Here is a 22,567-nt window from a genome sequence, read left to right as displayed (position 1 = left end):
CCTTCCTGGCGGATGTTGCTCTGGTGCTGCTGCTGCTGCTGCTTGTGCTTATCATCGCAAGGGTGTAGTCGTCGTCTTTCTTCTGAGCGCTGAGCTCTTATTGATAATGACGACGGCTGATGATGAACAGCTCACAGCGCTAGCACTGTCAGGGTTTCGATAGTGCAGCGTTGTTGCAGAGAGTAGATGGATGGTGCTTTTAAAAAACACCGATAGGAAAGTGGATGGGAAGAAAAGGTGGGGGAAAAAACAGCGAAGCAATTTTATATTCGTCTGTGGAATGGAAATGCAAGTGGCTTTTAGCACAGTGTGCATGATTTGCTGTTTATGTGTAATTTGACACATATTGCTACACTTAATGGGCTTCATTGTTATTGCATTTACACTATCTTTGCCCTTCCGTATGCTCTTTGCGTAAGAAGAGATAATGTTCGTCTTGAGGGTGTGTTAAACGCTCAAATTGAACCAAGAAAATTTGGAAATAGACGTATAACAACGTCATTTCAGCCCGGTTAAATGAAGCTCTGATCTGCACCCGTTGAATTAATGGAACGAGAAAATGTTCGAACAGTTTGCATTCATTACCAAATAGCCTCCGGGAAGGCCTTTTCTTCTCGGAATCAAAAATCAGGTCAGCATCCTTCTTTAAGGCACCCATCGATCGGTCCCGGTCCGAGCAAAGGTAATCCCTCCAGCAATCACCACTAATGGTATCCGCAGCGCACACCGAGCAAAGCAAGATATCACTCACATCAGCTGGAGCGCGAAAATATCTCCGATCAATGGACCTCCCCCCCCCCCCCCCCTCCCCCTTTCGTGCGCCGAGTGTTTGGAAAGGAAGATATTGGATTTTCTGCTGGCGTCCAAAATATTCTTCTTTTTGCTCTCTCTCCCCCTCCGCATCTCGTGTGCCCCAAAAGTGAAGCATCAATTCCACAAATGGAAATCGGGCGAGCGTTTGGGCGAGGAATCGGGAGTAGGAAGTCGACTTTTCCCACCGTGCAAAGCGGAGCGGCCAAGAGAATGGTGCCTGTTGGGCGTGAAGAATTACTGGCCCAACGGGGTGGCCTCTTTCCTGGCGCTTCCACACACACACATGCACACATACGTACACACACACACACACACACACACACACACACACACACACACACACACACACACACACACACACACACACACACACACACACACACACACACACACACACACACACACACATTCTTGATGGCCAGAACGTGCTGGAATTGAAAAAGAAACCCCACACACACATACATACGGTACTGAGAAAATGAATACCAACTTCACATTCGTCCATATGGTTCATCATTTGCGGGGAGGGACCGAAGCCTAAGAATCGATCTCAAAGGGCGGTGGAAGGATGGCTACACGCAAAGGAAGGGTTCCCCTGTGGTTGTGTGTATGTGTGTGTCTTTCTATGTGTATGTGTCGATAGCTACCCGGCGCAATATCCAAAGACATATGCCCGTAGCCCGGTCTTTGCATTTACGCCCACGGTTCCAGTTCCTGATTTTACCTTCCCTTGCCCTCGCAATTCCATACCACACCCCTCCATCTCCTCTCTCCCCTTATACCCTCATGCACACCAGCTCATCGAAGCCTGACGTTCCATTCAGTCATTAAATATCGATCCCTTTTATCCATTTCCCAGCGGCGTATCCGTTTTTAGCAGTCCGTTTGTGTGTTCATTGTGTGTCCTGCCTGTGTCTCCCCTACGCTGGCTTCACCCCTCAAACCACCAAAACCCACCCACCGGGGTTGGGTTGGCTCCCTTCCCATTGTCTTCAATATTTGATTGCTTTTCGGAGGCCTTTCGGGCCTCGGCTAACGGTGCACAGGATTTCTTCCACATCGCGTGCACGTGTGGCTGGCTGTGTCTCTGTGTGTGCGTGTGTGTGTGAGTGTGTAGTGATTTACTTCCCCGATGGAGCCGCCTGGTGGCTCGTTAGCTCGAGTACGGCCAGCGGGGCAAGCCCGGCCAACGCGGGGACCGGGGCAACCGAAACACATTTTCACGCATCACTTTGTTTCGCGTGCAAGAAATCGGGCCTTTGAATCGGGTTTCGTTTGCTCGCCTCCGCTCCTCTCCTATGTGCCTCATATTTGCAATGTTTTCATCGGCTTTTTTATGCGTTAGCGTCATGCACATGGGGCCGACCCCGCGGGGAGCCTCGTTTCGGGCGCTAAATATAGATCTTAATTCCTTTGAATGGGTTTTGCAAACGGAAAGGGGAGGTTTTTCTTTTAACGGCATGTGTAGCGTAATGCATTTGCATTGTAAGGAAAGAATTATCTATTAGATGTAAATATATTTGTTTTTTTTTTTTATATTTTCTAAGATATTTGTAGAATTATATAGTTTAAAATAGATTTCCCTGCACAAACAAAACGATTTTTGAACTCTATCAACAATAAAATCCTTGATCACACCTCTCACAGGCCGCTGCTGATGACGCAAACACATTTGTATTTTACACCCGCCAACCAAGAGTCATCGCTACAACAGCGAAACGAGAAAAAAAACCTAAATCCACTACCCATCCAGTTCCATTTCACACCAACACACACCTTCGAACCAAAATCCCATTTAAATAACATTCATTTTCATTTCCTTCCCTACGTCGGGAGGCGTTCCGGAGGCCCCCTTGGCCCTCGTAAGTGCACAATCATTTACCTTAAAATAGCGCTCCCTCATACCTGTGACCTTTGCTTCCTGCCGACACCTACCGACGCTCTCGCCCTCTCATCCGAGCCCGCGTATGTGGTCTGAAGCATCAAGATGCTTATCGCCCTGCTAGGCCACGATTGTTGCGGCGCGATAACGACATCACTCAGCGGTAAAACAATTCGACAACGGTTCGCATGCTAAACCGCGGTGAACTAAACTTTGCACTTTTGCTTCTGGGGTTTGCAGTTAGGGGCAAACAAAAGCCGCTTCGGGCCGGCGCTTGCGTTGCCCGTTAGCTGCAACTTTTGCTATCAAAGGCTCCCCATCAGACCGAAAATATGGCTTAAAGTGTGGGTGGATGTGAGTGTTTAAAAATACGCGCCCTATTAGTGAACCGCGTTGGTGGGTGTTTTATAGTTTTCGGAGCTTTTCCACACAAACACACACTGTTTCTGTTTATGAACGTCGAGCGAAACCTCGTTGTTGTTGTTGATTCATAAATAGAGCTTCGGGCTTGCATAGATCGTTCAATGGTGTGGTTATTTTTTTTAAACATGAATCCTTTCGGTATCGCACACCACCGACTAGAATCGTTTACATAGATTGGTTGCAACTCGTTTACATGGAGCTATTAAACACTTGATAGACGCCATGATTTGTATGGGCCTTATTGCAACAATTTGCTATTCTTGTTTTGCAAACACAATGCAATGCAATGAACAAATGGTGATAAAAAGTGCTACTAATGATTGTAATTTGAGCAATTATTGCTGTGCATTAAATCGTTTATATGTTATCACCGATGGTTCATTATATTTTTTACATTGATAATCGATACCATATTCATTGTTATATGATGTAATTTTTTGTTTCTAATTTGTTTCTAGATTATAAGTTATCTTTAAAAATAATTTAAAAAAAACTTGTTTTATTATTTGAAATTACTTTTAAAATGTGCATTGTTTGTTTGGATAATCTTATTTAATGTTTGTTAAAGTTACACCAGAATTTCAATGAAATTAATCGTATTCGTATTTTTCATGCAAATTAAAATTGTATATTTAAAAGCAGCATTTGTGAAACACTTTTCGATTTTGCAACATTTTCCTTAGAAAACTTTTAAACTTTTATCGTTTTTGTTGCACAACACCATAAAAGCTTCCATTTCGATCCATCATAATATCGTAGATTTTTTTTTTGTTCACAATAAAAAAGCAGCATCGTTCTTTTACGGCAGATTTTTCTACATCCATTTTCTACAAAAGAAACCATTTCCGTTACACCTGGTCGAGCAAGGAAGAGAAGAAGAAGAAAAAAACTAACACAAAACCCTGTGAAAGGTGTATCCCACAATCATCCATCTTTTAGCGTTACAGTGCAGCGGAAATGCATTCTTCTAGCAGTTTGCCACTGCTGTTGCTGCTGCTGCTGTTGCTGCCGCTTGCCAACCACTAACTTGCACAAATACACACACACACACACATACTATTTCATCTTTGTCACTGTCTGGAGGACAAATGATGCAGAAAAATCCCCTTCATCATCACCGACGGCAGCTGGCGTATTCCTGACCGCGGCACGGGTAGAGAGTGTGTTTTTTCCGCCGTCGCCTGTTGAGATTGAGCGCGGGAAATGATTTATACGTGATTTTGATGAAGAAAAACAAATTTATAAATTCAGATCCTGGATGCACGGAACCAGTCCACAGACACACAAACCCACCCGACACAGGTACGGACAGACAGGCGTTGCTCGCTTGGTAACTCGGGAAAGTCTTATTCGACACACTGGGACGCTCAGCTAGCTCGCTGACTGTGCGCTCCGCAGTCTTATCTCGCTTTAGTGCTGTTCATTCTCACCTCACTCCACTGGAATCGCTCAGTGTCCTCCCCATCCCTCCGGCTGTATTTTCCAATTGGATTGGCAGGGAATTTGCCTGCACACACAGCAGCAAACAACAACGACAAAAAAAAAAAACAAGCTCATCCGAAGCACAATCCCGCTGCTCCAGAGACCGTTTCGAGAGTGTCGACTGCATCCGAGCGCTCCGCCTCTGGTGTCGTGGTGTTTTCCCCCCCTCCCCCACGGGGTCAAAGTTGGGCTAGTTTGGATGCCATTCGGATTTGCCTTCCTTGCTTGTTATCGTTCGACATTTTTCCACACAACCACCACTGACGGTTGGGGCCGGTGAAGGTGGTGCCCTCTGTTTGTTGGAAAAATTCTCCCCGACAAGAATGTACCACCGCATCTTGCTGTGTGCGTACCCAGCTTGCTCGCTATTCCTTTCGCTTCCCTAGCTCGTTCGTTCTACTTATCTGACAAGCGGACGCAAAAAGGAGCAGGATGCAAAGGCAAAAAAGAAGCAAAGCGTTACGTACACTGTTGATGTATTTTCTTCGTCTTATCAGCCAAACCCGGTCACACAGGATGTGACTTTTTCGTTGCAGCATCGTGTCAATATGATAATAACTTTTTGATTGAATTATCTTTGATTTTGAACCTTTCGAGTGCTCGAACGGGGCAAACGAGACAGGAGAGGTGAGCCGGGCGTAGCGATTGCGAACAAACAAGGGATTGTGTCACCGGGGGCGTCGGGAGCAGCCGGGGCAAACTTTACAGACAACGGGGCCAGCATACATAATGTCACCCGTGCGTCGGGAGCGGATGGGCGGAACGGATATTTCAATGATTTAAAGTGTTGTGCATTGAATGTGATCGTGTTTTTTTTTATTCTTTTATTAAGAAATAAATTTTAAAGCCATAGTTTTCAAGAAAAATTGGATTATCACGTCATGAAAACTAAACCTTGGATGTGCATATTTTTATATGTTAAATTATCCAAAGGTACCTTTATTTTGAACGAAAACAATTTAGTTTTCAGAGAGTCAATTTGGAACAAATAAAAAGATAAATATTGTTATCCGTCTGAAAAGTACTTTTTATCAATAATTTTGAAAAGATTCATCCTTTGTCATTGTTCTATGACAAACCTTTTTTACTTTGGTCTCGATTTTCGTTCCTGCTCACAACAGCCCGATTCTCTTGCCAAGAACCTTTCTACTACATGGCATCGCTGGCAGCCGCTCTGGCGTTGTTTGAACCTTTTTTAAGAAAATCAAGGTGCAATATCGTCGTATCGTATCGACATTGCTTTAGTAAAGCCCTTCTCTCTCTATCACGCACACACACACACACTGACAGTCACATAGAGCATGGGCAGGGGGCCGATGGAGGACTGTAATTCTATAAATTGCATGACTTGCGTTCCCATCATTCAGGAAGTGAAGTTTTCCTTTCCTGTCCGATTTCGTTTCGCGTTTTCCAGCACAGTACCTTCCCTTTTTTCCGGCACCGGAGTGGAGAATCAGGATCAGGACGTGCCTTATGGCAACCGGGGCCGCCAGTTCGGTGGCGTGTTTCCGTCCGCACGCCTTCCCCTCCATTGCACTGATTGCATTGCTTATCTTCCGTTCGACCGTATCGTAAGAATGTATAATCTCAAATATCGTAAATATCACCGAGCACTCAGCATTTTTCCCCGGCAATTTCCCGGTACTAACGCGCACACACACACACACACGAACGCGCTGGCATGTTAGGACGGTACAGGTCACGGGTCCTGCACGGACCTTTCCACGGTTGCTAAACATGTCAACCGGGAAGTAAAGAGTGAAGCGCGTTCGGCAGGTTCACCAATACACCTGCTGTGGCAAGGCAGCGCGGCACGGTGAATCGTACGGGCTGCATATTTGCTGGCTCAGCTCGCTTATAAATCTGTGTGCCGAGCGTTAAAACCTCGTCGAAAAAGCGCATGCAACGGAAACAGGGAAGCAGTCACACATGCACACACACACAGAAGCTTGAATGAGCAAACGGTGCAGCACCGGAAAAAATGTACCGATGCAAGAAAAACCACCGGTGCCAAGAATTGCTCAATCTCGAACCGCTCCTTAAAGTAGGAGCTTGTGCTGATCCCGTTCGTTCGTAACCGTGCGGACGAACCGTCCCCAAATTGCCGCTGACCGACCAGTGGGGAGGTCACCATTCCATCATGTCGTATCTTTCCTGCTGCTCACTCTGCACCGGAAGGGAAAAGCAGAGTTCTGGTACGGGCGAGAACGAGTGAAAGTTGGAACATTTTCTAGCAGTTAACAATGGGCAGAAATGGTGGCGGCGCTGGTTTGCGAAGAAAAATGCACGAGACCGGAACGTCAACGGAGTGTTTTGTGTTTGCTGTTTGTATGTGTGTGTGTGTGTGCAAGAACACAGTAAACCACCGAGAGGGAGTTAAAGCTCACATGCAGCTTGCTCAGGTGGTGTCTATCGTTGTATTTTGACCGGCGAGCCGAAACAAAAGGGCCAAACACCAAGGACCAAGTGCGCCGAGTGAGGTTTCGGAGGGGCATAAAATATTACAAATGTTTCGCTACCTTACTCGTTGCTCGACTGTGACTGTAGTGGAAATGGAGTGTCGCAGAAGATTTTGTATGTTTTATTCTATTTTATTGCTCCTACCGGCATTACAGTGATTTGTGCTGTTCGATAGTCTTCCGGCTTCGTTTTGTTATGCTCTGAAGATAGACAGTTTCTGTGAATGATGTTTTTTTACTGTAAAAAAGCTAACTTTGTTGAGATAGAATCAAGCATTAAATTTGCAACAAATTATCGTTAATTGCAACTTTTCGTTGAAAGGATCTTTTAAATGAATCCTATAAGAAAACTATTCATGACTAATTCCAATGACAATAATCTACGACGCGGAAAATGTCTTTACTTTAACAAACCACCACCGATATCTATTTATTCAAAATACCAGGATGCAGGATGTTTCCTCGCCCTCCGTCTTGCTTGCCTCCACACACCTGTTCAGTATCGCCAGTATCCGCCAGTATGAAGATGAAGAAAACGCTCAGTTTGAAATTCCCTCAGTGGATCTCCGACCGTTATAAATCCTTCCCGAGCTCCACGCTGCTCGCTGGGGATGCCATTGTTGGAATGGTCACACTTTCCTCACACCGAGTGCTGCATACTGCTGCAGTAATGGTGTGCTGCGTTTTTCTTTTCGCAGTGCTTTACCTGCACAGTACATTTTTCATCCCAAAATCCACGTGTGTGTGTGTGTAGGTAGCGCAAACGGCAATGGAATTGGTACAATTTTCATTTTCAAACATACATCAATTTACCCCATTTCTGTGAGCCACCGGTAGCGGGGAGCTGAATTTTGTTCAGCAAAGAGCCATTTTTACAACGTCACCTTTTTGCAGAACGGCACAAGTATTGCGCCGTGTAAGAGGTGGAATAAAAGAAAAGGGGGAAAAAACAGTCACCTACGTTCGCTGCAACTACAGCAATATCAGTAACAGTGGGCCGACCTATGCTACCAACCCGGTCGGCTCTTACACTTTTCTCGAATTCACTCTACCTTAAAAAGGGACTAAAACTAGAGTGCTGTCTATACAATAAAAAGGTGCATTACTGACCGTTTAGGTATGAATAGTGGAAAAGGCAGGGGCAGTATTTGAACATGGCACAGGAAAATAAAAAAGCCCGATAGAACCGGCCAAACATGTCTACGGTAGCAACGTTTTTCCCAGTGCTCACTGGCAACTTGTGACTGTGCAGAACAAGCAGAGCCCACATTTGTCTCAATAGGAAAGTCATCACCGGGGATCTGTGTGTGCAAAACTGTCGTATGAATCATATTGATACAGTTCAGGACCTTCTCTTTCGGAAACAGCTGTTCCGGGTGAACGATCGTGATATCGTGCTTTTCCAGCTCGAAAGTGCTTGAAGGGCTTAAAACATATTTTTAAACTGTGTGCATTCGTGTCTGCTGATGCACAGTCATGAAGCAAGATAAGGAAAGTGTTTCACATATCAAACAATTAAATTCCCGCACTGGTCTCTCCCGCCTTTCCGATCTTGTCTGATCACCGGTGCAACAAAGTTTCCGGAAAAATAATATCATTTTAACACGACAAATTCACTGCCAACTAGTTCTCACCGTACCCGGCTCCACAGCTTCCCGTCCAGGGCGGAAATGAATGTTCTGCTGCAGGAAAGAAAGTAACAGCCAACCAAAGCCGAAAGCCATTGCTAGCCACACAGTCACACAGGTTTGACTCACGATGCATAATTCATGCGTGGTACATGTTTGAGGCTCCCCTATGGCCACTTTCGAGAAGAAGAATAATAATAAGTTCGTTGTGTGTATTTTACTCCCAGCCCGGTCCCTTTTTCCATTTTTGAGCGCCAAAAAAGAGCGCCGAAAGCCGAAACTACTTGTTCGGAAAGTCCCACTAGAAGCACAACACAAACACACACACACGCCTGGATAGGAGTGACAAAAAAGGTTGTCTTAAAGGTTTGTGTTCCGAGGCTTTTTTGGAGCAGAAGTCACTTCAAATATTAATGAAAACCCTCCTGCGAAGGCTGACTCGGCAGCCCAAAGTGTGTGTGTGTGTGTGGGGCGGGATCGGCAGCGAATGACCAACCCGGCCCTGTGACGTGGGCCCAAAAGAAACACGAAAAATACACACACACACATACGCTCGCGGTGTGCTTTCTGCTTCTACCACCGTTGAGTGTGTGCCATCTAGCGAGCTTGCGCATGTGCGTTTCCCGTAAGGTGCGGCCTGGCAGCGATTTGCTGTGAATGGGGCAATCTCTGTGTGTGATGTGTGTTTGCCGTGTCCTTGCGGCTTGTTCGCCCGAGTAGGAGTTGGCCGACTTCCACCGGTCGGCGAGTGTGGACGGGGGAGGGGCAGTAACTTTTGCTGCAAACCTCTCCAAACAACCCAAAATCGGGGAAAATAACAAAAACTTTTCGCTTTATTGTTCATGATTTTTAGTACCCTAAATAAGCGAACACACACACACACGAAGGACGTGTGTGGTTGATGGTAGTAGTAGTGCTTACCCCCTTTTTGCCCGCCAGCTTTGTATTGTATCAACTCGATGAGTTTTGGGAGAAAGTTTTGGGGTGCGATTCCATTTGGTTTAATATAATATGCACCACCTTTAGGTGCAACACGCCGTTCGTCGCCCCTGGTTGCTCTAGTGCGGCGAGCAATCGTTCATCCGCTACCGTTTCCCCGTGGGGGCTAGTTTGAAAGCCTTAAACAAAGTTAATACGCTCATGAAACACAAATTAGAGAGGATCTCGCTGGATGAAAGGAGCGACAGAACTGAACATGAAGAGTAGCACAAGAAAAATGCATAATCCAACTCAAACTGTTAATTTCCTTCACTGTTCCGTTTAATGGAAGTTGATGGCAGCCCCATTGTGTGTATGTGATGACCTGCGGCACAGTTGTCTTGTTAGTTCAATCGCATCACCATTCCACTGGAACGAGGGCGACGAATATGACCAGGAGGTACGATTACGGTTGTGTCGGCCGGGGGGCAGCACCTTATGCATAATAGATCAAATCGTTTGCGAGCCAAACGAATCAATATTGCCGTCGGCTATTCAATCGAACTACCCGAAAGGTTGCCAGTGTGGAAGAGGGAGGCTTCTGTGCTCTTAACCCCTTTACGCCATTCTTTTCTCAAATAGGCCGGCATTTGTAGAGAATCTTCAACCGGAAAACGTTTTTATGTTCTTTTACACACAAACATACATACACAAACGTACACACGCACGCACCTACATGTGCAACACAAAGCGATTGAATAAGAAACCTATTTTATCAAAGCCAAATTGGAAACCCGAGAACTTTTCCGAGCTTCAGTTCAGCAAGCAGTTCCATAACGACTCTTTCCCACGGCCTGTCTCTCCCCGTCAGTGCACCACCGTCGTCGTACGTCGTACAGTTTCCCGGTTTCCTACTGTGGGATTTGAGCGTATTGTTCGAGCCGGACAAAGGATTACATGAATCAATTCTGGGAAGAGCTGGGCGTGGGGGTGGTTTCTGCTTTGACTAATTTATGAGGTGCCTCCGGGCATGAAATCAATAAAACCACCACCGACAGGCTACCACCAACACCTCACAACCGGGCACGCACACACATGCCCGGGGAAGAGACGAAGGAGCAGTGTTTGGTTGGCAGCGAGGGAAGAGTTGAAGTTAATTTTTAATCGTCCGAGAAACTATACATGTCTGCTGATTACAATGTAACAAACCGAATTGGCATCGTTGGTTGACTGGCTGGACTCTCCGCTTGAGATTGTTCACCGAGCGGATGACCCTTTTCTTCTGTTTCTGTTATCCCTGACAGCATGATTAAATTATGTACCGTCATTTGACAGGCCATATGGAAGGCAGGACCTTTGAATTTAGTAATTTTCTTCATATTAAGCTTAAGATTTTCGAGAAACAGGAATTTAACTTTGAGCAAATCTCAATAGAGTAGTGATGGGAAAAATGAAGTTTTTGTCGGAATCGATTCCGACTAGCTCCGCAGTTTTCTGGAATCGATTCCGGATAGTAGGTCCGGAATCAGTTTCCGGAATCGATTCCGGAATCGGCTCCGGAATCGGAATCGACTCCGAAATCGACTCTAGAATTGATTCCGGAATCGGTTCCGGAATCGAAGTCGGCTCTCGAATCGGAAATGGCTCATAAATTAGAATCGGCTACCAAACGGAGTCAGTTTCGGCATCGCCATAAAAAAGGCGTTTGGGTCCAATCATACTACGTATTGCTAACCGCAAAAATCCAAATTTACTTGTAAAAGATCCATTCTCATAGAGATTCCCGGACTGATTTTGCTCTGGAGTCAACATCGGAATCGGCTCCGGAGCCAACTCCGGAATCGGCTCGGGAATCGGCTCCGGAATTGGCTCCGGAATCGGCTCCGGAATCGGCTCCGGAATCGGAATCGATTCCATCATCGGAATCGGCTCCGGAATTGATTCCGAAGACGGAATCGGAATCGGGTAGGTCCGATCTCGAGCTCCCACCACTACAATAGAGGGAAAAGATGTTATGTTTGGAATTTAAACGTATGCTTAGTTTTTAATTAAACTGGTCGAATAAATCTTACAATCATTTCGGTCTTAACTGGAGCGCAAGTAAAAACCAATAAAGATTTTAAATGATTAACTTTATGTATTCAAAACTACTCTCTGAAGTCAAGAATGCGGGACACTCACTCGACTAGCCATAATCTCATAACATCATAACAAAAATTGAATAGCATTGAAATTAGAGATTGCAAAACGGTTTAAGCCATCTTAACACCATGAGTGAATATTTTAAACCATTTCAACTAGTTCAATAGTAATTTGAATAGCTCTACATTCGATAAATAATTAAAATCTGTAACCATCAAACATCACTGAAATGGATAGTATGTTATACGCAAAATTATTACAAATTATCATAAATTTACAGATGCCAATGCAAAATGAAGATGTTGTTCATTGTTTAACTAGATCGTCCACAAAACTACGTTGTTGGTTTCCTTCGAATTAAGCTTTTAGCTTAAATATCGTGATTTTTTTTGGTGTATTAAAAACTTCTTCCTGTTCGGTCACATTGAATCCCATTGAGGACGCCTTGTTAAACACGTTTACAGTGTGTGTAACGTCGCCTCTTTCAATCAAAACCCTACCTTACGCTGAGAGCCTGCCATCGTCAAGAAGCCTTGCAAACATGTTAAAAAAATGATGGGACACTCGCACAAATAACAACCAAAACAACTACACATGACTCCACATGTACATGACCACCTTCACTAACTACATTGCTTTGGTAGAACCCTAACCCAATCCTAAATCCACCATAGCAATTGGTGCGTGAGCGTGTATGTGTGTGTGTGATGAGCAACAAAACCGCAACATTTCAACAACTCGCTTGTTTTGTAGCTGCCCAAAGGCCCTTCCAGCTGTTACGGTGTGATGTTTGGCGCTGGCTTCAACGTTTTCCTTTGTCCCTTTACCACCATCCCACCTACTGCTTGCTTTTATGTCCAGTTTCCGTGTTCCAAAATGTTCCAAAGTGTGTGTATATGTGTGGTTTTTTGTTCGTTCCTTCCGAGTGCCTGATTATGCCTCATCACGTTCGTACCGATTGGATTCGATAAGCAAAGCGAGCTGTTAGAGCCGGCAAAGATCAAGAGGGAACAACAAGAAAAAAACATCCGCTTTCCAACAGATAAAAACAAGCCAGCAAGGAAAACAAACTAATAGCATCTGGTCAGGGAAGCAAAAACGGCCGAGTGCTGGGAGGAATTTCCCTTCTCCTTCCTGCCAGCGCTTTCCTTCGTGTGCTTTTCTTTTGATTTTTTTGTATCCGGATGCTCCTGAACGATTCGCACCACCCATTACTTGCACGGTGGTCGTGGATCCTTTTTTGGATGTTACCCAAACCGATTCCATTGGTTCTGTTGTGGAGTGGATGAGGATTGGAGGCTTCTTTTTGTGCTCCTTTTTTCCTCCCCAAAACAACAAAGTACAATGCTCTATAGCAGTGCTTAGGATTCGGTTGCGCAATTCCTAAGGGCATAGCGAAACGGGCTGGAAAACCCACATCCCCTGTAAACCTCAGGGCCAACATTACGTAAGTGGAACTGTGGGCTTTCTCCCTCCACTTCCCATCTATAACAATCGATCTAAAATTTATGATAAACTCGATAGAAGTGCACTTAAGCAAACAAATTGATTGACCTTGTTTTCGTAACCACCGACCACGGTGGAGAAATCTATGGGTTGGCGGGTGTATTGCTCATCGTGTGCAGTGTGACGAGCTCAGGTTGTCAGTGTCGGGCTACAGCGGCTCACAGCGTGGTCTGACTCAATTGGAAACGCGATGGAGAGCAATTTGCCCCCGCTTGTACAAGTGGGACTCCATCACACAAGGGTGAGGTTAGAGGATTGTTGTGTTCTCGTAAGATCAACCTCACAGTGTGTTTGGAGCTCAGGTCTTTCCATCACAATGCTTACTGATCTTGGTTTTGTAGCACCTACTTGGCTTCGACCAGAGATATTGAGCTTTTCTTTACTTTGCATTCCACGTCCAGGATGTCCAATATCGAACCAGTCGAGTCGTGGAGCGTGGGTATTGTTTTTAGCGAGAAATATTGAATCCTGCTGCCATTTCATTTGCAGCCTGGCCCAGGGTAGCGTCGTGTTCGTCTTTGGTTGCTCTTCATTCCACTCATGGTGAAGTTCACCTTTACCAAGTGATCCAATCGTGTGTTCTCTGTCGCTCTCTCTCTCTCCCTCTCTCTCGTGAAATACCATATGTGTACAATCTTTTGGTCTTTGTGGCTATATGTCTACAGAAAGAGTCTGAATCGAACAATTTTATACGAGCAAAATTGGCTACCTGCGGCTAAGTCCTGCTTGAAAGAAACAGAGAACTGAAGGGCTTTTCGCACGACAAAAGCAGTACCATATTTGAATGCTTGAGTCCACCGAAGTGGATGTGGGGAAAAAAAGGAAGAAAAGGAACTATATTGTAGAAGACAGAAGTTATTGCAAATAAGAGCGCAACTCCTCTGTCTCTCGGTATCTGCTCTCTTTCTTCTGCATTCAGACACATTTTGTAGAACCTAATACAAGGCACAGAACGTGTACGGATTCGGGGTTTGTTTGCTGCTGACGATAGTGGTTTTCGAAGAAACTGTGAAGTTTGAGCAAGGTAAAGTGGGTGTACGTTGTTCCAACTCCACACCACACCGGGCACATTGGGAAATTCAAATCTGTGGGGTGGTCCTTTGAGCTCCGCTGGGTCTCACCGTGCGCCGTAATTGGGCGTTGTCAGGGTTGAAGCACCAGTGTGTGAAGATCTTCGGACCGGTTGTGGTAAATTGTTTTGCTTCTTCTGTTGCCGCTTCACGGTCGAATCACGCACAGTAAACGTCCATAGAGAGAGAGAGAGTGCGTGGTAGTGGAATGGTAACGCGCAAAGGGTTTGTGAAGTTTTGCTACGGATGGTTCACCACAGTGGACCGCCCCGTGTCTCCCGTGATTAAGCGAAGCCCTTTTTATCGATCCCCGGCGCTGGCCGGGCGGATGAAATCGAGCGGAATCGGGATATCGGGCAAGTAATTGGACGGCAACTCGATACCAAATTGGGGAATACGGGTTTTCTTGTAAAATTGAACTCGCTCGCCTGGTTCGAATCGGAAACAGTTGGAAAAAGTTGAATAATAAAGTTACACGTTAGTCACGCAATGGTTTTTGGAACGATTATTTGTGTTTGTTTTGTTCGGTGTTCTCCCGGAGGAGGGTGGTGGGGAGTTGAAATGAAGATGTTGAATTAATGATAGGCATAAGAGTGCACGGAGCAATCAGGATTTAAGTAAGGAAAATTGTGTCGAATTTAGTTGACTTTGGAGTACAAACGATATCGGTTAGCAGTGCCTCCCAAGTATCTTCGGGTACATTCTCAACAACTTTCTTTAGGATGAGCTTCCTGTACCTCACCCCCCCCCCCCCCCTTCAACCACCGGTACACCAGTATCTCTCTAAATCTCAGTAACTTCGGCATCAACTTAACCTCATTCATTAGACATTCAAGTGCACGCGGCCCTATTAAGAGTGGCCGTTTCGCTCAAGGTTTTGCGCTCTCTGCCAGTTCTCCTTTTGCCTGGAGTTTCAACCGGCGGTAAACCATTACAGAAATCATAATTTCAACCGGTCGACATCCGACGACGCACAGTTTCACCTCTTATTTGTTCCGGAAGAGTCGTTTAGGACTGCCGCTGCCGGCTGTCTGCCAAAGCCCATGCCCAGCCCGAAGAATATCTCTCACACAATAAAACTTATTTCACCAAATCGAGGAACTCCTCCGGACAAGCAAACCCTCCCTCCCCCCATTCTGGCCAGAAAACGCAACGCTTCTGCAAATAAGTCGGGTTTCACCATCCGGCGATGGCCATAAAAATTTGCATAATGAGACGACTTTTGGCTCATTTCGGCAACCGAGTTGAACGAGAAAAACCCGGCGTTTGAGGTTCGTTTAGTTCCAACCCGGGCAGAAACAGTCCAAGGCAAATGTTTGTATGTGTGTGTGTGTGTGTGTGTGTGTGTATTCTATGAGCATTAATACTTTCTTAAGCAGTTCTTTCTTTGATGGTAAAAATTGCAGGTGAACATACTGTTGGCAGTGAAGATTTTCCCCATGATTAACGCACAAAACATGGGCTTTTTTGCCTCTTTGGTTGTAAGGCTTTTTTTTTGTTGCTCCTCTTAGACCCTAAGCCGTTCCTTTTCTTTGTAAAATATTTACTCCTGCCAACGAATTTGTTTCATTTGCATCGAGAGATCCAGCGTCTGGCTTTCATTGGTCGCGCGTGTGCTGGGATGCTGAGGGAAGGCTAAAGTTTTACTTGCTGCCAGCAGATGAGACAAAGAGAAGAGGAGACTAGCCGAAGACAAGAATCAGATGCTAACTTTCGGCCCAACCGGTAGCAAAGCAATTTTTTTCTCCTCTGTGTGTGTGTGTCTGTGTGTGCGAAGTTGGCAATACTTTTTTGGCAGCCAACGCCAGATTCAAGCCGAGTTGGGTTTTGTTGGCCGTTGTTCGTTCGCCGTCGGTTCGGCCGAGCGTTGCTGGTTCGGCCGAGCTATTGCTCACCGCAAACGAATGGATGTAGTTAGTGGTTTTTGTTTAAGCTTCAGTTCATTCGAGAGGGCGTGTCCAAGAAGATAAAATTATGAGAATGATGTCGAAAGGCCGGCCAGATAAAAGTTGTCGTAAAATTCGAGTGGAAACTTATGCGCGTTGAACCTTTTCTGCAAGAATAAACAAATAGCTCGATTGGGTAACTTATGAAAAAAACATTATTTCTATAACACTGAGCAGTACCTGATATTAATTCTAAGTAATTTCTACTTGTGATGAGAGTAAAGTAAAAGTAAAGTAAAAATCTTATAACCATTTTTCTGTCCTCCGTTCTCGGTACTATAGTACTTGTGAGCCACCTAACAAATCTGGCCAGAAGAGTTACCATCCTAAAGATTAAAGTCTCCCGCAAAGCGGACAAAAATGAAACAGCTCAAGCACTTGTGGATTGCGAAAGATAAGAACGGCCCGAGTCCAGCATCTCGGACAAGAAAGGAACAGGCGGCGACCTGTCGTCGAGTCTGAAGAGTGTCCAGAACTCCCAGTCGCTTGACTAACCGCTAGTGCGCGAAAAGTAATGTTCGTCGGTTCGGCGTGGGCAATGTAGACGCCCGGCAACAGCGTGCAGTTATACAAAGAAAAGAGTGGCTGTGAGTGTGGCTGTGTGCCCGCCATTGCGAACGATGATGGCGGTTGATACAATGTCTTTTAATTTATCAAGTCGTTGCAAAAAGCACTAAATGCTGAAAAATGTTCCTTATTTGCACGGACATTGCGAGAGCGTACTGCTGGACATCAACGGGAGTGCAGAGAAAAAAAGAAGAAGTTTGAGTAGCGAAATAATGATAGCGATAGTATGAGGGATTTTCCACACACAGACACACACACACAAACTCAAAACCTTAAGAACTGGAGGAAAACGGGTACGGGAAAAATATGCTCAACTTTCCCTTGATCCGTCATCATCCCAGAACCATCCGCCAAGGTGTGGGATGGTGGGCAGTTCACAATTTCCCGGGAAGCACAGAACTCGCGAAAGGTTCCCAGGGATTTCCTCCCAGCACTGGGTCTCGTTATCATATTTTGAAGATCAGTAGCGCAGGACACCGGCGCGACACCCGTGAACATCTTGCGGCCCCTTTCGCTCTGCCCTTGGCTCGTTGTGGGCAAAAACTTTTTCTGCCACAGCGCGCCCCCGGACAAGCGCGCCAGTAGTCTAAAGGCGTGCGTGCTTCGGCGCGCACAAAGAATGACCGATTTGCAGACAAAATGGGAAAGATTATTAAAAAGCAGCAGCAGGCATGCTTTCCGTGCCGAGTGCTTCTAGGGCAAGTAGGGAAGCAAAAAAGCTGCTCTTCGGACTACTGCTCGCGAGTTTTCCCCATGTCCGCGGGTCCATGCGCCATGTCGCTTTCGCTTCCAGTTTTGTGTGACTGTGGCTGGGCTTCATTCATTCTGCTCTCTTTTGCTTTTATTTAACAAAAACGCATCGTTGTCGGTCCCTGTAGATGATGGTGAGTGTTGTATAAATTAGACGTGAAATCCTTAAGGGATTCTAATTGAATAACCAGAAACCATCTTACCGCGTGTTGGTTGGTGAGATGGAAAATAACGCTCTAGTTGATGGCAAGTAGGTATCATGCTCACGGTGGATGGTAGTATTTGCTAATCACTTTAGGGAAAAATCAGGTGCGCAATTAATAACATTATTAATTGGGTTTCAGCTACAACATGTACTTCGATTCATGATGAGCACGTTCTTCTAATACAAAAACTATTCTGTATTTATTTCAACAAAACATGTTTTTTTTAAATAGTATAAGAATGGATACATTTTGCAATGTCGGTCTCTTTTGCCGCTGTTATTCATTCTTACAAAACAGTCACATTGTTGTTACATCAAGGCATTTTTAACTAACTCTTTCCCTTTCTCTCCTTTTTGCTTTTAGGTAAGTTCCAAAGCATCACAGGATCCAAGTTATGGATTGCGTGAGTATTCACACCGATGATTGGTATCTTTCTTACTGAAGCAGCACTGCCCTGGTTCACGCTTCATCTAGCTCACACCAACATTGCAGCAGCTTTGCTTAATTCATCACAAATGGTTACTCGTCATCCTGCAAGCAAGAAAGATGCTCATAAAATTGAACTAAAATGTATGAGCAGAGAATATTGGCCAAGCATGAATTGGATGTCTTTTGTTTTTTTGAAGATAAAAGTAAAGAATGAACCTCACTTCTGCATCGTAACACTGTAATTATGTTTGCTTCGCATGGGTAACTCCGAGTTACTTTACTTCACTTACGGGCCCGAGCGGGTTCCGTGGGTAGAAGATTAGCGCATTTGCTCCTCCCCTGTTCAGCATCAACACACAGAGACCCATCAAAAAGGTAACCAACCGTCTCGAGTCTCGCTTACTCTCTTCCCTGCTCAATGATAGCTTTTGCTTAAACCAAAAGGCAATGAAAATGATTTTTCCCGTCCCAGGGACTACTAAGCATCGTAAAAACCACCCAAGCTCCGGTTAGGCTTTACGCTGAGTACGTGTAAAATGATCCCCGTTTGCCGCACTGTGCTCGTTTTCACAACCCTTTCTCCCTTAACGTCAACACCGGCTCGTATCCTAACCCAAGTCTGTTTAGAGCAGCTGTACCAGCAGCAGCAACAGCAGCACAGGGGCGGCACGGCCAAGCGAGCAAAAGATTTTATTGCCACCTTGCGTAAGCTTTTTATATTTTCTAATTATAAACAATATTAAAATCAAAATTTAAACAATATAATGAGAAAACTCTACGGAATCATTTCGACGAGGCGAGGGGTGGCGCTGCAGCTGCAAGACCGGGCCCAAAACCCTTGGTGTCATGGTGGTGAATAGGCAGTGTGGGGTCCAATGTGTTAAGGATAAGGCATAATGATGTGAAGGAATTCGCCGGAAATCCTTCCCCCGCCGCTTTCCCCGCCAGCCATGCCAAGGTCATGCGAACGGACGGATTTTCCAAGGCAGGCCCTGTTTAAATATGCGTTCCGGTCTCGGTACCGAAGGTAACATTTTGCTGCCATGGAAAGCAAACCCCTTTTACGGGTTTTTTGGGGGTCGGTAAGGGTCGTCTTACGGCCATGCGCCGCTAACCCTGTTTCTGGGATGCTCCAAACCCACGGTACAAACGTGACGTGATGGTAACGGTGTGCATCCGTTTTGAAAACGGCAATCAACAATCGGCAAAGGCTCGCCGGTAAAGTGTGTGTGTGTTATGGGGGAGCGTGCCATAAAATCTCATTTTATTACAGTCAGCAGCATCCCGGATAAGCCTCCACCCCAAAACACCAGCGCGGGAGTGACCAAAGCCTTATCTTTGCATTGTCAGTGAGTGTGGGCTTCGGGTGCTGCCGGTCGATTAAGGGCAGTTCGTTTGATTTGGGATGGGCATTGGAGTGATTTCAAATAGTTACGGAGTGCGATAAATGTTTGGAAAAACATGTTAATTTTATTTTTAACGAAATGTGCTTCATCATTTGTACATAAGAACTCTGGATAATGATGTTGGTAGTGTACTGTGCCGTACTCACTTGCCAAATTTCACCATTTTTTCTGTGCGTTTTTCAATAACAGCTCTGCTTCGGGACAATAAAGCGATCCCATCGCAACCAACCCTGCCTGTCATAAAATTAAAGCATCCTCTGTTTTTGCTCTTAATCTACCTAACCGTAACTTCATCCTGCTGCCTGGCTTCTCGGGATGAAGTTTCCTTTGCACTGTTATTATCGCAGTCCTACCTTCCAGCGTGCTTTTGTTCTTCGAAAACAAAAGTCATCTTCCCAGCCCATGGACGGTTCTTCCCATTCTCTGAAAGGAAGCTGTCGCTGTCTGCCTGCCTGCCTGCCCCGAGTTGTGGAGTGTGTTTGATGGGGAGAGGAAATTAACGGTACAAACTCGCCATCCCGCTGTCAGTCAAGCATGGGGACAAGTTTTCCTTTCAGCGTGCCGCTGGTTTTCTTTGCCTTTGGTAGGGCAAAACGGTAGTATGTAAGCCGGCAAGTTAACTCCAACCAGCAGACTTTCGGGCGCAAGGTTTTCCATCCAGGGATGGAGGATACGAGGCAACGATTTAATCGACAAAGTGGGGAGAAGCTGGGGGCGGATTTTGTATTGTTTTATGTGTACTATATGCAAAATAACAATAGAAACACCCACACGCGGAGCGCGCGGGCGCTCGCTCATATCTCAGATCGCACCAGGGCCCGTGTATCACGCACCGTGGCACGCAGCAACCGGGAAGCAACAATGACTGGTACGGAACCGAGCAACGGAGGCAGTGCCACAGACACAATGAAATATGATTTTTGCCGAAGGAAAATTCAATTAGTTCAGTAGTGTGTGCGCGCGCTAGTTGCGAGGCAGCCCGCCCCGTGTGCGTTCTTGGTTTCGCTTCTCGGGCTGGAGAAGCAGACGAGGAAGGGACTCTACTTAGCCGAGGTATGCGCTATCAGGCCTGTGTGGAGTTAGCAGGTATGGTTGTGTGAGACATTTTTCTTCAACGCTTCTCGGGCTGCTCGGGGCTCCAGGCTCGAGGCTGAAGAGAGGGAGAGAGAGAGAGAGACACTCAGGGCAGGTTTTCAGAGTAAATTAAAATGAACCGGGTCGTACGGGAACGACGGAAGTGAACGCTGAGAAAATTAATCTTAATGCATGTTGTATGCTCGCGTGGTGGTGGAACCCGCTCGCCGGCGGTTTCGGGAAGGCAGCGTGGAGCGGCCCGGGGTCCATATGCGCACGCGGCCAGGAAGCTGCCACAGAATGTTGAAGAAACAATTAGTACCGACCGGTGCGGGTGGAACAGGGGTTGGTGTTAGTAGGGCATACAGGGTAGGTGATGACCGTGGCAAATACCTCAAGCAGCAGGGAGAAAATGACTACGCTAATCAGCGCACGGGAAGGGAAGGGAGAGGGGGGGGGGGCAAACCGGGCTTGGAAACGGTTTGGCTGGGAAGTGAGCCAGCTGGTAGCAGGGTATTTCCGTTTCGATCCACCACGGCCTATATTCGAGCCGGCGAGAAGACCCGTGTGTGAAAGCTACACATAAACTCTCATACACACACAGATACATTATCATGGTGGTATGATAAAGACCCAACCCCATACCCCATTAACGGTTATGGCCGGGAAAAGACCGAAGAAAGCATTTCGTTGTTAAACTGTCAACTGGTCTTTCACACGGGTGTAGTGTTCTGTTCTCTGGAAAGGTAAGGCGAAGGCGACGATGGGTAAGGTTTAACCTTGGAGTTGGGCAGGAAAGTAGAATCATCTACCGCGTAACGTGATTCTAGTTAGAACAAATTTAGTGTAAACTGAATCGTGTAATTACCTCCAAACACGTTATAGTAACGACTCAAGGCCTGTATACTCATTACAGGGAACATAATTGAATTAACACATTCAAGCTTTTCGAGTGGTTTATTAAAAAGAATTATCGAACAAAAAAAAACAACAAATAAGGAGACATTTGAACTCATTTTTGGTGTTTTCTTGTATTTATTGTTACAAACATATTTTACTTTCCTTCTTCTTCTTCTTCTTCTTCTTCTTCTTATTCTTCTTCTTCTTCTTCTTCTTCTTCTTCTTCTTCTTCTTCTTCTTCTTCTTCTTCTTCTTCTTCTTCTTCTTCTTCTTCTTCTTCTTCCTCTTCCTCTTTTTCTTCTTCTTCTTCTTCTTCTTCTTCTTCTTCTTCTTCTTCTTCTTCTTCTTCTTCTTCTTCTTCTTCTTCTTCTTCTTCTTCTTCTTTGGCACAACAACCGTTGTCGGTTCAAGGCCTGCCTTATACCCACTAGTGAAGTGAGCTTGGCTTTCAGTGACCTATTGTTACCATATCAGGATAGTCAATCCTACGTATAGGGGCACGGTTCATTCGGGGCTTGAACTCATGACATCTTTTGCTATTCTGAACACTAACTGTTTGAAGCGTTATTGAATGAGTTACAAATGGGCTCAATAGTACATCAGCTTACAGTCGTTGCCACTAAATTTTGGCTTCAACCAATTTTGTCTCTAAGGCATCAATTTCTGACTGTAAATAAATCTTTTATTTACACAATTTAACGTAATGCCTGAAACTGTTTGTTCCAAAATGATAGAATGTATGTTAAGAAGTTGATAATTGAAATGATAGAATTTGCTATATTACAATTCTTATGCCAATTTTGAAAGCTTCAATGGGTTGAAAAAAGTTGACATGTATTCTCAGGTGCAGACAATGCCTATTTAACCTTCTCATCACTCCAAATGTATGTCAATATCCATCTCAAAACAACACTGTAGATATAGTTTCGACCGGGCTATTTAACTTATTCCATCTACTTGTTTTCC

At 45.3% G+C, this 22,567-nt stretch overlaps 1 protein-coding gene across 11 annotated transcripts in view; it reads left to right on the top strand.

Moving 5' to 3' along the window:
* LOC120949094 (RNA-binding protein Musashi homolog Rbp6) overlaps nucleotides 1-22,567 on the top strand; it is a 582,997-nt gene that overhangs the window by 363,584 nt on the left and 196,846 nt on the right. Inside the window, exon 2 of one of the 11 annotated variants that reach the window (XM_040366104.2) lies at nucleotides 18,156-18,195. The exons of the other annotated variants lie outside the window; for them this stretch is intronic. Within the exon in view, the coding sequence (XP_040222038.2) occupies nucleotides 18,187-18,195 (9 nt within the window). The 5' untranslated portion in view covers nucleotides 18,156-18,186. The remainder of the gene's footprint in view (nucleotides 1-18,155; nucleotides 18,196-22,567) is intronic. 11 annotated transcript variants of the gene reach the window in all.

The sequence above is a fragment of the Anopheles coluzzii genome, chromosome 2, assembly GCF_943734685.1.
Source record: "Anopheles coluzzii chromosome 2, AcolN3, whole genome shotgun sequence".
NCBI classification, from domain to species: domain Eukaryota; kingdom Metazoa; phylum Arthropoda; class Insecta; order Diptera; family Culicidae; genus Anopheles; species Anopheles coluzzii.
The sequence above is the reverse complement of the archived record's forward strand: the minus strand, read 5'-3'. Positions and strand labels throughout refer to the sequence as shown.